At 36.5% G+C, this 16,586-nt stretch overlaps 1 protein-coding gene across 6 annotated transcripts in view; it reads left to right on the plus strand.

The window, feature by feature from the left end:
- lztfl1 (leucine zipper transcription factor-like 1) overlaps positions 1 to 16,586 on the plus strand; it is a 119,891-nt gene that overhangs the window by 56,478 nt on the left and 46,827 nt on the right. For all 6 annotated transcript variants that reach the window (XM_068217030.1, XM_068217029.1, XM_073940023.1 and 3 more), the window contains 3 exon segments: positions 5,818 to 5,875; positions 6,286 to 6,357; positions 6,458 to 6,523. In XM_068217030.1, the coding sequence (XP_068073131.1) occupies positions 5,818 to 5,875; positions 6,286 to 6,357; positions 6,458 to 6,523 (196 nt within the window).

Genomic DNA, 16,586 nt, shown 5'->3' on the forward strand with positions numbered 1-16,586 from the left:
GTCCGTATGACTCTGAGACAGTGAAGTAGCATAATGACAAAAGCTTTAAACACAAGAATAAATATTTTCAATTAGAAAAACAATTAAAACAATTAAATTCTTTAAATCAGAATATTATTTTAAGACTTATATATATTTTTGCCCAAATAATTGCAGCCTTAGTTAACTCTTTCCAAAATGTTGACTGGTAGAGAAAATAAAAAGGAATAAATAAGTCACACGTATAACATGAGTCACGTTCTGAATAAAGCAGCATCAGATCACGGTGGTCCCGTGAGGTCAAATGGGTCATTATTCCACCTTATTCCTGATAATGAAAATAAAACGAACTTTCTACCGCACTTTTTTTTTTTGTGGGCGTGCAAGAGTTTAGGCAGCTGTCTTTATCATTTGTGTTTGAATAGTAGAGACGGAAAGAGTGTAAATAATGAGCTCTGTGGTGGGTGAATTTTGCATAGTGTTCTTTCCATACAGACCACCAAGCGAGACAACATGTTTTCAAAAAGAGTTGGAAAGTGCACATTTCAAGCTTCATGCAGGTATGTCTCATATAAGAGGCAAATGTTTGTCGATATTCTGCTGTGTGTGTGTGTGTGTGTGTGTGTGTGTGTGTGTGTGTGTGTGTGTGTGTGTATGTATGTATGTATATATATGTAGTGATAATTGGATTTATCAAATATTAGGGATGCACCGATATGAATTTTTTAGCCGATACCGATAACCGATAGTTCTTCAGACTTGGAGGCCAATAGCCAATATGTATAGGCCGATATTTATAAATACTTCAAAATGGTATATTTTTATACAGCAAACTTCATAAAAGATTGAACTGCTCTTATGAACTAAATAGTCTATACTCAAAGCAAAAAAGCTTTAACTTCAAAATTGCAAGGTGATTGTAGACCTATATTCATGATTTCACATAAATCAGCATGCAAAAAATACATTACTTTCTTTTTTTCATATAAATAATATAAACATGATAAACCGCTGTGAGTTTCACTTAACTGTAGAGGCAGAGTTGCCATCATAGTCAAATTTCATACAAAACCTGCATTGAGCTGACTTTATGGCAAACATAGAGCAGAATATAAAGACTGAATGAGGGGCTGGTCGAGAGCCTCTATGACTGGATTCATCTCCCCCCGTGCTACAGTGTGTGTGCGCGCGGTGACAGCTCTCACTCGAGCTTGTTATCATCAATATGAATATTCCGATCAAACTGAATACATCTTACATCAACAACACATGACCAGCAACGCGTTGATAATAACAAATAATCAGATTACAAACAACCGTTATTTTTACACGTGTTGTAAACAAATGTGCGGGTCCAGCTGCAGTTTGGGGTGTGTGTGTGAAGCGGAGAGGGAGAGGGAGAGAGAAAGGAGGAGCGGTTTTTGGGCAATGAGACTATTTTAGGTGACTGATTTGTTGTACAAATCAGTAATAAATATTTTGGACCAAGTTACATGTGTCCTCGTTCATTCACCGGCTGCAACTAAAAGAGAAGGCAATTCACCACGAAACTAATATTTGTTCGGCCCTGGAGTAATAAGTTAAGATCCCCTGCTATCTCTACACAACAAAGAGACAGAGCAGGAAAGTTTTATACATGTAATATTTTTCCTGAGGCGATTTAAAGCAAAATACATAATGACACTCAATCAAACACATCTACAATGATAAGGAACATGGTTACTTACTGACTTATTAACGCACAGCAATACCACATAAAGAAATGACAGACTTTGAAGGAATAATCAGTATGAGGAGAGATCCATTATACTGCACTAAGCAAGTCTAAACAAGTTGCGCCCACGCGTGTGCGGCACGCAGGTCTGTACAATTACGTAATTTATCAGCTTAAAGATATTGGCCTAATTTAGACATCGAATCGATAACGATAATCTTAAAAATAGCATTTATCATCCGTTAACGATATGGCCGCCGATATATCGTGCATCCCTATCAAATATTAAAATCAATATTTAGGTATTGATATTAATAATGATATTTTAGCCTCACACGGGGCACCAAGTAATGCAGTGATAATTGGATTTATCAAATATTAAAATCAATATTTAGGTATTGATAGTAATATAGATATTTTAGCCTCACGTGGGGGCACCTATTAATGTAGAAATAACAGATAAATAACTCCTTCTAAATGGGGCACCAGACATCTTTCCGCTGTCAAAATAACTAACAATAAAATATTGTTAATTAAATCATACATATGAGGAGTTTATTATCTGGCCAAATCTGAGGGATAATGAGATTGTTTGACTTGTAGAGCCTTTTTCTGTATTATCAACACAAGGAAGACACAATTGTAATAAAGGTGTATTTATCAACAAAATAGTAATCACAATTACTAAATGTACAATAAATGAAGTGCATAGGCGAGTGATGAAGGTGATTAAGTTAAGGTAAGGTAAACCTTATTCTACAATAACAAAGAACAGAGGAAAGTTTTTGTTATTAATGAATATCAGTTATAAACGTCTAATTCATTAAAATATTTTATAATGAAACACACTATGCCAAGGTCTAATTTAGAGGGTTGGAAAGTGGGATATTTACGTTTCTGCCTTTGATGCAGTGGATGGAAGAAGTTGGATCTTCCTGCAGGTCTTGAAGCATGAAACGAGCAGACTTGGCTCTCCTGAGCTTTGAGTGAGAGAAATCTGTAGTTTTTGGAACACGCAGACAGGAGATTTCTGAAAGTGGTGGTTCGATGTCGGGAAAACGCAGACGTCTTTATCCTTGAGCATAGAAATCTGTATCTTCTGGAACACGCAGAAAACTGAGATTTCTGGAGGTGGTGTTCTGATGTCGGGGACACACCGACGTCTTTATCCTTGTGCGTAGAAATCTGTGTATTCTGGAACACGCAGAAATTGAAGATTTCTGGAGGTGGTGGTTTGATGTCGGGGACACGCCGACGTCTTTCTGAAGGTAGAGTTACTGGAAATCTGGGACACGCAGATTTCTGGAGGTGGTGGTCTTGAAGCTATGGTTTCAAATGCCTTGGAAAAAGCAATGTGAATCCAATTACCAAATCCTTGCTGAAACACGCAGCAAAAATTCTGATGTCTAGGACAGAACCCCGCAAACCACCATGAACCACACTTTGACCACACTTTTAACCACACACTTTGACCACACTTTTTACCACACACCCTTTCTCTTTGTTTAAGAGAATGTCTTTTAATACTTTCTCTGGAAGGCGGGATTAAAGGATGTCACCTTTCAAATCCAGCATTGTGATCGGATGATCCTGTGAGTTGGTAACTGGGAGGTGTCATCCATAATGTGGCCTGCATTTGCATAGTCATAGTCCACTGGTTAACTATTATAAAATTTAAGAGTCTTAAATATTTTCCTATTCATAATTCACTTTCCAAACCACATCTAATTTACCCAAGGCATTATTTGCAATATATAGTCTAAACATCACTATGTAATGTTAATCTTTACCCAAGCATTCATATATAAACCTTAATAAGCAATGTTTCATACAATGAAGTATTTCAAGCAGTGCATATTAAATATATGCATGATCATTTGAATATACAGGTATATAAAGTAAAATTTTCCATTTGTGTCTCTTTTGTGAAATGCAAGTTTACTGATCCATGTGTCTCTTTTTGTTTGAGACGACGTGAAAAGTTGATTGGATCAAGAAGCAGGTTCTGGGCTCTTAACACCTTTTTCTTTCAGATAAAAAAAAAGACAGATGGTCACTGTCTCAATTGCCACTTTCTGATGAGCTTAAAAGGCCATGAAACCCCCTCGTTTCAGCAGGGTGTTTTCACACCTCAAAGTCAGAAAAGTGGGCGTGTCCAGCTCTGTTTAGGGGTTAGTGTCGGAGGAACTAAAGTGGGAGGGTGTGGGAGTGTCTATTTGGGCACGCGCAAGTTTCAGTCAAAATACACACAGGAGAAAGTGATGGTGTTTAACCTACATGGACATCTGTAGTCGAATTATTTGCCAAATTATTAAATGGTGGACTTTAACTGCAGTTTGGCTCTTTTATTAAGGAAATTCATTCATGCCCCTCGCGACAAACGAGATATTTGACTCGAGGATCTGCTCTAAGCGTGTATTTTTCATGCAATGTTTGATACTGCACGGCGAATGAGAGAAAAAAAAACTCTGCATTTTCCGGAAACTTAGATGCACACGGCAGGTAGCGTCAGAAAGCCGCGTGTGTTATTCCGGTCACAAAATGCGGTGCTAACATGTTTGCAATTAGTGCAATAGTTAACTTAGTTCAATACGAACAAACTGAATAAACAAAGATCACTGGTCGCTCACTTACCAAATCTGTAGAGACAGGACAATCCCCAGCAACTAGAGCCGCGTCTTTATTAAAAGGAGAATACAAGCGAATCCGGATCTCAGCGTTTGCAGATGAGAACAGCTCTCAGGTAAACAATAATCCAGATGAGCTCTCACAGAGAGAAAATGAAAACGAAAGCAAACTATAAAAGCAACACTTCACGCTTGTTTTGCCAACACAACGTGGCGTCTCTGTGGTATAAGCACTGTGACAGTAATGAATATTAATGAAGTTGCACAATAGAGCGTGCTGATTGGTTTAAACCAAGCCTTACTCATGCATTAATGCATCACACTGTAAGACGTAATAAGACTCACTCTGGCACAGACGTCCAGTCTGCACGCTGGAATACAACACTATTATGTCATGACCGTGACGCAGCTTCAAAAATTCGTTTCAAACTGCAAGTACGAATTTGCTTGAAATAATGCAAAAACAACCAATTTACACTTTTTAGTGAAATATAGGTGTCCGAATAGTGTTTTTAGCAGTGTGGGACACATATACGACTGTCAACAGCTCAAAAAATGTGTTTTGGTGTTTCGTGACCCTTTAAGACAAGGGTCAGAGTTTAGAGTTAACTCGGCAGCATTTGTTTATGTTGGAAATTAATTTCCACAAGTACCAGGCTTTTTATATAAATATATATATATATATATATATATATATATATATATATATATATATATATATATATATATATATATATATATATATATATATATTTATTTATTTATTTACTTATTTATATAATAAATGTCATTCACAGCCTATGCAAGTTCTGTTCACTAAAGTAGACTCAATTCAGATGGTGCGCAACATATCTAAAGAGCGGTGGAGACGTGTTCGTGCGATGTATCTGAGCGACGGGGGTGAGTTGTGCCCAACCTACTTGAAGAGCTAAGAGGGATGTGGTGGAGAGGGGTGTGCGATATATTTAAGGACCGGGGGGAGACGCGGGATTTCCAGAAGATAATCATTAGTTTGCGGCCATCCGGGAGTCTCTATGCATTTGCAGGAAACTTCCGGAACACTTGGGATGTATGGGAGTACATTAACATTACTAGCCATTTTGCGAGCTAGTGTAGCGCATGCCTGACTTGAGTGGTGTTTGAGATTGGCTGTTTTGTGTCGGGGTCCAGGGTTGCGGGGGCAACAGGGGCGGAGCCAGCATGAACAGCATATATATATATATATATATATTAAGGGTGTAACGATACAGTGTCATATTTTGCACTGATTAAAAAAATGCTAGTAATGACGGCGTGGTCTGTCGACCTCAGAAGGTTCAATTACAGTGGTGTTATAATGATATTATCTGCGCTGTAATTGAGGATTTATTATTTATTTTTTACCTTGTTGTTATTATTATGTTATTAAAATTGTTTGTATGTGACAGTTTTTTGTGATATTGTTGATTAAAGTTTAATTCAAAAATAAAATCTCTCTCCCTCTCACTCTTTTATTAGAGAGTTGCTGGAGCAAGTAGCTGAGTTTGAGAAGACTGATTTCAAACCCAACATCAAGGTGAGCTCATTGCAGGTCTTGACAGAATTCTGATAGATGTAGTCTGCTAAAAACTTAATTAACTGACAAATTATAGCTGAAGCTTGCATAAAGTTCACGTTTGTGACATACATTTTTCTATTTTGCCATGACATGCATGTGATATTCTTAGTTTGATAATTATAGCGATTAAAATAAATTAAATTAGACTAGTGAAGTACTTTATGAGTTAATTTATTTACCAGTTTATTTAGTTTATTAAACAATGATTGCTTTGTTTTATTTAGCAAATAGAAGTACTTTAGATGGGCATATAGGTTGCTAATCAACCACACATTAAGTTAATATACCACAGCACACCAATTTTGAGAGAAAAAAAAAAATCTGTCCATAAAGAGTTGCCTTCAATATATATTTTTTTGTGCTTTTAGGCAAACCAGGAGACCACTAAGCCAAAATTAGCACCGCTGAATGAAGGAGGTGTTTCTGAACTACTACAGAGGGTAATTTTTATAGTTTGAACAATTTTATGTTTATAAATGTAATGTATGTAAATGAACAGTAACAGAAAAAAAACTAAAACGTTTTATTTGTTTATTTTAGGAAATTTCTAGACTACAAGAGGACAATGACAAATTGAAAGCCAGACTGAGAACCCTGGAATCTCGGGTAAAGGAACTGTAATAGTAATAACAATAAAATAAAAAAAAAACTCATAATGTCTTAATATACTGGTCAAATCATGGCTTGACACCTACTTTTTTTAGAAGGAGCATGCGTGCTTCTAAGTCGAAAAATTTAGGAGCACATACAAGTCTTTTTTAGAGCATAGTAAAAGTTAAATAAATGAACAAAAGGAGAACTTGATTTATTTGAATACAATTGTAACATGGGATCAGGGTGACAACAGGGGTCAGATCAACATGCAGTTTATTAGGGAATTGTTAGGCAGGCAAAGGTCACAACAGGTACAAACAGGAGCATAAAGGTAATCCAAGAGTGTAGTCAGAATAACAGCCGAATGGTTGGCAGTGTGCAAAACAAAAAGAACAATAAACAACACTGGTCAAAATCATGGAAATGCAAGACATGAAAAACACTAGTTATGCTTACAGAGGAATAAGACTCCACAACAATGCAACACTGCTGGCAACAATGCAAGGCAATCATAACATCAATAAGTTTATATAAGAATCAGCTCTTTGGTTTAAATCACATTTAAACTTTGGGGATTTAAATCTAAAGATTCGAACATGATTCACATACAATTATTCAAAGCTTACACTTAACCTAATATTTGTCCAGCAAATGGAATGATTAGTGTAAAGCAATCTTGTATTATATTATTACGTGGCCAACAATAACAATATAAAAACAGTGTCTAATTATTTAATGAGCAAAGTAGCAGTATCTATAGCTGAGGCATTAACTTATAAAGCATACAATACACCAACATGGATCTTAAAAACGAAACAAAAGTTTATTGCTACTCTATAACACAACAAACTAATGTACGTAAAACAACAAACGCACATACATACACACACAAGCAGTTTATGAAGAGTTGTGACTGAGTAGATTCAACTTCTAGCATTTGCTAAGTTCTTAGCATTACAATCTGAGAGAAACCATAAAAGCAGAGAATTTCGCTATTTTTTTACTATAATATAATTCACACCAGTTTCAGCAATAGATTGATACGTTGTTTGCGTTACTTGCGTTCTGATGGAATTTTGGTTTCCTCGACTGGTCCAAAGAGAAATCCCAACAAAGCTGATTGGTCAGCATAGCAACTCCAGTGACGTGTTGCAATTCCCTCGTCAGTGAAGAGGGGTTTCGTTACTTTCAGGGAAGCTTAGAGACGGTTGCTAGGGATACAGATGTTGGATGAGGCACCATTGTAGATGAAGTCCTTCTTGGGGTTCCTGTAGTTATGACAGAGTTTCAGAGTTCTGATGAGTTGACGCGATGGCTTGTTGTTGAAGCGGTTGCACAAGCAGATCAGGGGTCGAGCCGGCAGCAAGAGAGCGTCACAGTCTGCTCCGTGATGTAACGAGGCTTCCGGCGAGGCGATGTAACAGCCACAGCAAGAAAAGAGTGACGTCTGGGCAGCGACTGGCAAAGACGACTGGCAAAAGACGACAAAGAAATTGTCCTTGTTCAAAGTTTTTAGGCTTTGGGTATAGGCTGGGCCTGCACAGGGATTGTCCAATCAGAGAATCAGTTGGGTGGGATCACACCCCCATTCCCTCCTCTATGAGGCCGGGTTGACACATTGCCACATTGATTGGGAGTTGTTAAAATAAAGTATCATAACATGGACACTTTTCATAGTATGGTTTCTTCATATAAACCAATGCATTTGAAACTTTCCTAGCTTTCAATTAATACTAAACATGAAGCATTTTACAAACATTCGTATAATTTCATTTACCACCGAGGGCTATAACTCAATAACTATCCATAACTGTTTGGTTAAACACATGGACCATGTACAAACAAAAATCTACAGAAACTTAAAATAAACATACAATACTCAAATAAACACAGCTAACTTGAATGTCCATTTAATCTTTGGAAGCTTTTTTTTAATCACTTCTGTGTCTGCCTGAGAATATGTATTCTTTCGCAGACGCCATTTGCAGGCATGAACAAAAAGGGCTTTGCTGAGCACTCAAAAACCGGTTTGGGTGGTCTTTGAGTGTAGCCTCTTTTTATTGTGTTAAGATGTAAAGTTAATTAGCACGCATTTGTGATCGCGACTGGCAAGTCATCCTGTAGATAACCTTTTGCTGGGTGCTTGTGGATTGCTTTGAAAATTAAATCAAAGCACAGACATGTAGGCACCAACCAATCTTTTAAGGATAATATGGTCTGTGACTTGTTCAGTTCTGGAAGAAACCATTGACTCCCTACATTCACAAGGTTTTATTTTAGTGTAACAGTAACTGTCTCTTTAAATAGTATTTAATAATAATTTTTCATTTATGTTGTAAGTCTACTTTTAAGCCCACAGCTGAACTGGGATCAAATTACCTCTCTAAACTCTCTTAAGTTATCATTAAGTTAAGTAAAATGTGCAGTATCTCATGGTTGGCTCAAATAGTAAAATTATCAGAGCAGTTTAATTTGTGTTTGTATCTTTACAAGATGATGGATACATCAGTAGTCCAAAACAAAACTCTATCTTTATTATTTATTTGGATTTATTTATTTTTACTTTGTTATTATTATGTTATTTTTGTTTGTATGTGACAATGTTTTATTTTGTGATGTTAAATATTGTTGATTAAAGTTTAACTCAACATTTAAATACTGTTCTCTCTCTCTCTAGCAATAACAAAAAACAAAATACAAAACATAAATGTAGATAAAAGTTATATAAGTAATAATAAACAAACACGCATGCATATATTGTTACATTATACATATCTGTTGTCAAAATAAACAAATCAGATTAGGCCAATATATATATATATATATATATATATATATATATATATATATATATATATTTATATAAGTAGAATAGAATTATTTATAAAAACCAGTAGGCCTACACATAATATTATTATCGATGTGCCATATGTTTGTTTTTACCATACTTTTATTTTACATCTACAGAATCGTGAGAGAATCGTGATCTTTATTTTAAGCAAAAAAAATTGTGATTCTCATTTTAGCCAGAATCGTGCAGCTCTAATATATATATATATATATATATATATATATATATATATATATATATATATATATATATATATATATATATATATATATATATATGTATATATATATATATATATATATATATATATATATATGTATATATGTATATATATATATATATATATATATATATATATATACAGTGAGAGTAAAAAGTATTTGATCCCTTGCTGATTTTGTTGGTTTGCCCACTAATAAAGACATGATCATTCTGTACTTTTAATGGTAGATGTATTCTAACATGGAGAGACAGAATATCAAAAAGAAAATCCAGAAAATAATTTTAAGAATATATATTAATTGATTTGTATTTCATTGAGGGAAATAAGTATTTGATCCCCTAGTATGCATTAGGACTACTGACTTTCACAGACCAGTTAGACACTACCAATCAACTTGTTACCTGAATTGAAGTCACCTGTTCTAACTAATCACCTGTGTGAAAGACACCTGTTCACAGAATCAGACAATCAGACAGATTCCAAACTCTCCAACATGGGTAAGACCAAAGAACTTTCTCAGGACCTCAGAGACAGGATTATTGACCTACACAAATCTTGAACAGGCTACAAAAACATTAGCAAGATGCTGGGTATTAAAGTAACAACCATTGGTGCAATCGTGAGTAAATTTAAGAAGTAAATCTTAATCGGTAAGTAATCGGTCTGGTGCTCCACAGAAGATTTCACCTCGTGGGGTGGCAATGATCATGAGAACTGTGAGAAATCAGCCTGCAACCACACAGCGGGAGTTAGTGAATGACCTCAATGCAGCTGGGACCACAGTCACCAGGAAAACAATTGGCAACACTTTGCGCCGCAATAGATTAAAATCCTGCAGTGCCCGAAAGGTGCCCCTGCTTAAGAAGGCACATGTGCAGACCCGCCTAAAGTATGCAATGATCACCTCAAAGATGTACGAAGTGATTGGGAGAAGGTTCTGTGGTCAGACGAGACCAAAATTGAACTATTTGGCCTAAACTCTACTCATCATGTGTGGAGAAAGAAAAATGCTGCCTATGACCCCAGGAACACTGTACCAACTGTCAAGCATGGAGGTGGAAGCATTAAGTTTTGGGGGTGTTTCTCTGCCAAGGGCACAGGGCTACTTCACCGCATTAGTGGGAAGATGGATGAAGCCATGTACTGTGCAGTCCTGGGGGACAACCTCCTCCCCTCTGCCAGGAAGTTGAAAATGGGCCGTGGTTGGGTCTTCCAACATGACAACGAGCCGAAGCATACAGCAAAGGCAACAAAGGAGTTGCTCAAGAAGAACCACATTAAGGTCATGGAGTGGCCCAGCCAGTCTCCGGACCTCAATCCAATCGAAAATCTATGGAGGGAGCTGAAGGTCCGAGTTGCCAACCAACAGCCCACCAACCTTAATGATTTAGAGAGGATCTTTAAAGAAGAGTGGGCCAAAATTCCCCCTGATATGTGTGCTAACCTTGTGGTTAAGTACAACAAACGTCTGTCCGCTGTGCTTGCAAACAAAGGCTGTATTATCAAGTATTAGGTGTTTTTGGCTAGAGGGATCAAATACTTATTTCCCTCAATGAAATACAAATCAATTAATATATATTATTTAAAGTTATTTTCTGGATTTTCTTTTTGATATTCTGTCTCTCCATGTTAGAATACATGTAGCATTAAAAGTATAGAATGATCATGTCTTTATTAGTGGGCAAACCAACAAAATCAGCAAGGGATCAAATACTTTTTACTCTCACTGTATATTAAGGGTGGAGCCGAACCCGAATACGATATTCGGAAAGGCACGAATAGCGTGTTTTTACGAATACTTATTTCAAACAAATACTTGAAAAATTATTTGTATTCGGGAGCAAGAAAAACAATATATCAAAAAGCAGCGTTTCCTTATGAGACCACAGTGCATGCCCGCGTGAGTGAGTGAGTGAGTGAGTGAGTGAGAGAGAGAGAGAGAGAGAGAGAGAGAGAGAGAGAGAGAGAGAGAGAGAGACGCTCAGTCAAATAGTATGCACTTATGGGAGTTATATGGTATGTCTACATTACTGTCTTTTGCAGACAGCAAGATATATGCTATAGGCAAGTTAACCTTAGCATAGCTTCCCGTCACTTTTTATTAACTTGAAACTCCTCAAATACATTTGGGCACCCGAATAGAAAAAGAGTGAGACTGCTTCTGAGCCATTTCTTGGTCCTCCACCAGTCAAAAAAAAAAAAAAAACTTCATGTTTTTTGTGGAAGAATTTTACAGATAAAACAAACTGATACTGTATAATGTGTGCAAAAGTGAAATCAGCAGAGGCAGAGATATTAAACATCTGTCAACATCTTCTATGCATAATCATTCATTTCTTTTCGGCTAAGTCCCTTTATCAATCTGGGGTTGCCACAGTGGAATGAACCACCAATTTATCCAGCATATGATTTACGTAGTGACTGCCCTTCCAGCTGCTACCCAGCACTGGGAAACATCCATACACTCTCTTTCACACACATACAATTGGGACAATTTAGCTTACCCAATTCACCTGTATTGCATGTGTTTGGACTGTGGGGGAAACCGGAGCACCTGGAGGAAACCCACGCCAACATGGGGAGAACCCAGTCAGGGCTCGAACCAGCAACCTTCTTGCTGTTAGGCGACAGTGCTACTCACTGTGCTCACTGCGCGCAACCTTCTATGTAATGTATTATCACATGCACTAAAAGCATCCTCCCCTGATACTGTCTGTGAACCCCCCACAAGCATCAATCCCCTCAATCAGCACAGCTATGTTCTGCTAAATCCTCCGCAAGCACCAAACCATCAACACAGCCACATTCTGCCCCAGCAAGTCAGTTTCAAACATAAAAACAAAAAAAAACAAACAAACATTGTGTCTGTTTTTGGCTGGCAGATGACAATAGCAGGGCTGTATCTTTTAGTATTATATAGAATACTTTTGTTCTACCAGATCTCCCAGGCAGGGTTTTATTTAGATTTATTTAGTTAATTTTAGTTTTTGGAATTCTGTCCATTGGAAAGAAGTTTTTTCAGAAGAAGAACAGTTTTTTTGAAGTATTATTTGTTTTTATTCTGTCTATTCAGTGTCCTTCAACAAACAGTGGTGGTGGGGTTCATAATATTCACAATGGTATTTTATTAGTTGTTGGTTTAACCATGGATGAGATAATGGCTTCTGTTATTTTCTTTTCAATGACATTTCTTGTCACATGTTCAAAAACAACAACCAATATTGCATGTCTATAATTTATATAATGGGTATAATTAAACAATACTTTCACTATAATGTAAATTAGAAGTGTAATAGAAAAAAAATATATATTTTTGCGCCATTTTGAATTTTACTCAAATACAAATACAAATACTTTTCCCCCCTCAACAAATACAAATACAAATACCGGCTGCTCCGCACATCCCTAATATATATATATATATATATATATATATATATATATATATATATATATATATATATATATATATAAATAAATTGCTTTTGAACTCAGCATATCACCCTTCTCCAACGCATTCCACCCAGCTCTTAAGGTACGTTGGGCACAACTCAACCCCCCGCACACATAGCACGCACACGCCTCCACCGCTCTTCAGATACTTTTGCTCATCAGATACTTTGAGTGGTGGAAAAAAAAAAAAAACATGTTAAGACAGTAAGCTATTTTAGCTGTTAAATTTGCGCATATCAACTCATTTACACTGACATCACGAACTGGAACTGGAACAGCATTCAGACAGGCAATTCCTACAGATTCGATCAGGGCAAAACAAATCACCGAGGCGATTTATGCATTTATACATTTATGGCTGTGCATATGAGAGATCCTAATCGGTAGTGGAAATTTCGGGTTTTAAGAAAATTTTAAATGTAATAGAGCCCTGTTACATTATTTCGTTATAAGCCTATTTCAGTCAGACTAAAATCCACTAAAATGGCAGGTGACAATCAAATCAAGCAGATCTGTACTTTCTGAAGAAAAGGTGGACACTCATCTTTCTGAAAAAAAAAAAAAAAACTTAAAAATTGATTGAAACTGAGGTCCATATAAAAACTAAATTATTCTTTTCTTTTTATTTGTTTAACTACTACAATATTACATTTATTTTTTATAAGCGGCTGTTTGGTTTTGAGTATAAAAAATGATTTGTTCTTTTGAAGTATAGCTCTGTCACTGTTTAAAGTAAAAGAAAAAAAAAACAAGATCAAACTTTTATGGTGTTATTTTTAATACATAAAAAAAATGTAATCGGATAAATCCTCTGGCTTTTTCCTTTTTTGCTCTATCGAAAACATATCGAACCGTGACACCACTGTGGTGTATCGAACCAAACCGTGTTTTTTGTGAACAGTTTTGTGAACATACTGTCTGGGGTATGACCAAGAGCAACCTATTAAGATTTAGAGCAAACACATGCACATTGTCTCTATGCAGATGGATGTGGTCTTGAAGATGGTAAATGCCCAGTGTAGGGTGATGTGCAATGTAAATGTTTGGTATTTCAGCACATCTACTGTACGTGAGATTTCTGTGTTCAGTCTCTGTATAGTCCACGGCTGGAAATCTGTTCTGGGTTGAAGAGGATTATTTTTGAAGATTCAAAAAATCTCTTTTGCTTTAATTGCCATTTGTGTAATGGACTATGCTACTGTCTCTTGTTTACTGTATATATTTGATTTACACAACAAATCAGTTCCAAAATAATTAGACTAGTTATTGTTACTTTCGTAGTTAACTGATTAAGTCTAAATTTCACTTTAATCTAAAAAAACTGTAAAATACTTAAAGGGACTTTGTTTACTGCTTGTTTACTTTGTTTTGCTGACTGTTTGTAAATTCAAGACTGCATTTCCAAACGTGAAACTATGTACATTTGATTTCTGATTAATAATGGTCTCTGCATAGCCGAGGACTTCCTATATTAAAGTGTTAAAATCGTGTTAAAAAGTGTTGAAAACCTAAGTCTAATATCATCAACGGTGGACATTTTTATTGTTTTACATCATGAACATGACTAAAGTTTAATCTTTTTTTATTACCTGTGTCTATTTGGGCGTCAACTTCTGACGAATGTGGGGAACTGATGCGCGCAGCACCGTTAGAGATAGCAAGTGCCACGAAAACAGAGGGAGCGAGCATAAGCGAGTGCCCAAGGGTGACACCTAAAGCACGCGAGAGAGGCTCTGCCTTTGAGCCATAAAACGTGTCATTAAGTTTGACATGTTTTCCCCTACACACAACTTTTGTAAAGACAGTTGCTGTCTAAGCAGTTGGTGTTTGTATGTCTTCCTGTCTCTTACACTCTTTATTCTGTGTGGGCATGGGATGGTTTGGCTACGAAGGAGGGGCACAAAGGATGCTGCTGCTGCCATTTTTAACTGTTACTCTTCTCTCACTCACTAATATGTTTATTAATTTTAATTTAAATTTAAATTTTTCTTGAATTTGAGGTTTTGTCTTCCCTGTTTGTTGATTAAAGCTTGTCCTAAGCTGATTTCACTTACTGATTGCTTCTTAATACACACATTAATTCTACTTCATAGATGTTTATATTTAAATCCAATGGCCAGTTATGTAATGTATTTTTCTTATATCTTCAATTTATCATGACTAGTGATGATAAATTGAAGATATGCGTACTCTCCCTTCTCAGGGCTAGTCCATATATTCTGCCATCATATCTCCCCATTTGGGTAGCAGGTGGCTTCCGCAGCGTCCTTACCTTTAGGACTGCACGCTTTCCCAACCTACTGTCATATTTATATTCCTAGAAATTATCTAGACACTTGCAGCTCCCGAAAAATATATCTAAATCCGTTAATCTTCTTTGAAGTGGGATAAGTAAGGGCCAGGGATCACATTGGAAGACCGTGCCTTTCTATGATGCAGGTGCGCTCACGCTATGACTGGCTATCCACTCATCACTCCACTTATAGCATTGGAGTTCCCCATCTGAAGGGGAACGCTCTGGTTACTAATATAACACTCGTTCCCCGAGGAGGGGAACAGAAATGCTATATTGCATAGCCATAATGATTGTTCCTTAGCTGTAGGTATCAGTCTCTTCAGCTTAAAAAGGATGTGTCTTCTGGCTTTCCCTGTGCTTTTATGCTAAATTGATTGCAACAAGAAGCAGGTGCGCAAGTTGACACTGCCAATTCATTTGGCATTTCATTGGCCCGTTTACATACTCTTTCAGATGATTGGCTTTCTGATCGAAATCCCCATACATGGATTAAATCCACTTATAGCATTTCTGTTCCCTGAGGGTTACCTTAGTAACCAGAGCGATCTCTACAGTCTTACCACCAACAAAAATACTAACATATAAACCAGATGTGATAAATATATATGTAATAAGAAGTTAAAATGTTACAAAACTATGTATTGCTAAATAAATTAACTCTGTCAGTGTTGTTTTCATTTTCTCGTATCCAGACCTTTACATTTTTGTGGCTGTAGCTCCCTGTCATCAGAACTGAGTGATTGACAGCTGACCAATCAATTTGCATTTTGTGCTAGCACTGTGCAAGCTAAAATTGTTCGTAGTGTATAAGTGTGAATGAGTGTGTAAAAATGTTTCCCAGTAATGGGTTGCAGCTGGAAGTGTAAAACATTTGCTGGATAAGTTGGTGGTTCAATCCGCTGTGACGACCCCAGATTAATAAAGGGAGTAAGCTGAAAAGAAAATCAAAGAATATTTATTTATTTATTCATCAATAAATAAGAGCAAAGAGTAGCCAGTCACCATCAGTATTGAACAGTTGGAAAATTTGCCACAATCAGGAATCTACATACTCGCATTTTATTCTCTTTTACTTATTGTTAGTTGTGCTCAATAATAAAATTTGTTACTTTGCAGACAAAGCGTATTGTAGTTGTGAAAAAAAGTGAATGCTTTAAATTGGGCTGTGCACTACACATGCCATTTACAGAGAGTGTCATCGTCAACCCTTAACGTAGAGCGTGAAGCTTGTCGCTGATGCAATCATCGTAGC

This window comes from Danio rerio, chromosome 24 (assembly GCF_049306965.1).
Source record: "Danio rerio strain Tuebingen ecotype United States chromosome 24, GRCz12tu, whole genome shotgun sequence".
Lineage (NCBI taxonomy): Eukaryota > Metazoa > Chordata > Actinopteri > Cypriniformes > Danionidae > Danio > Danio rerio.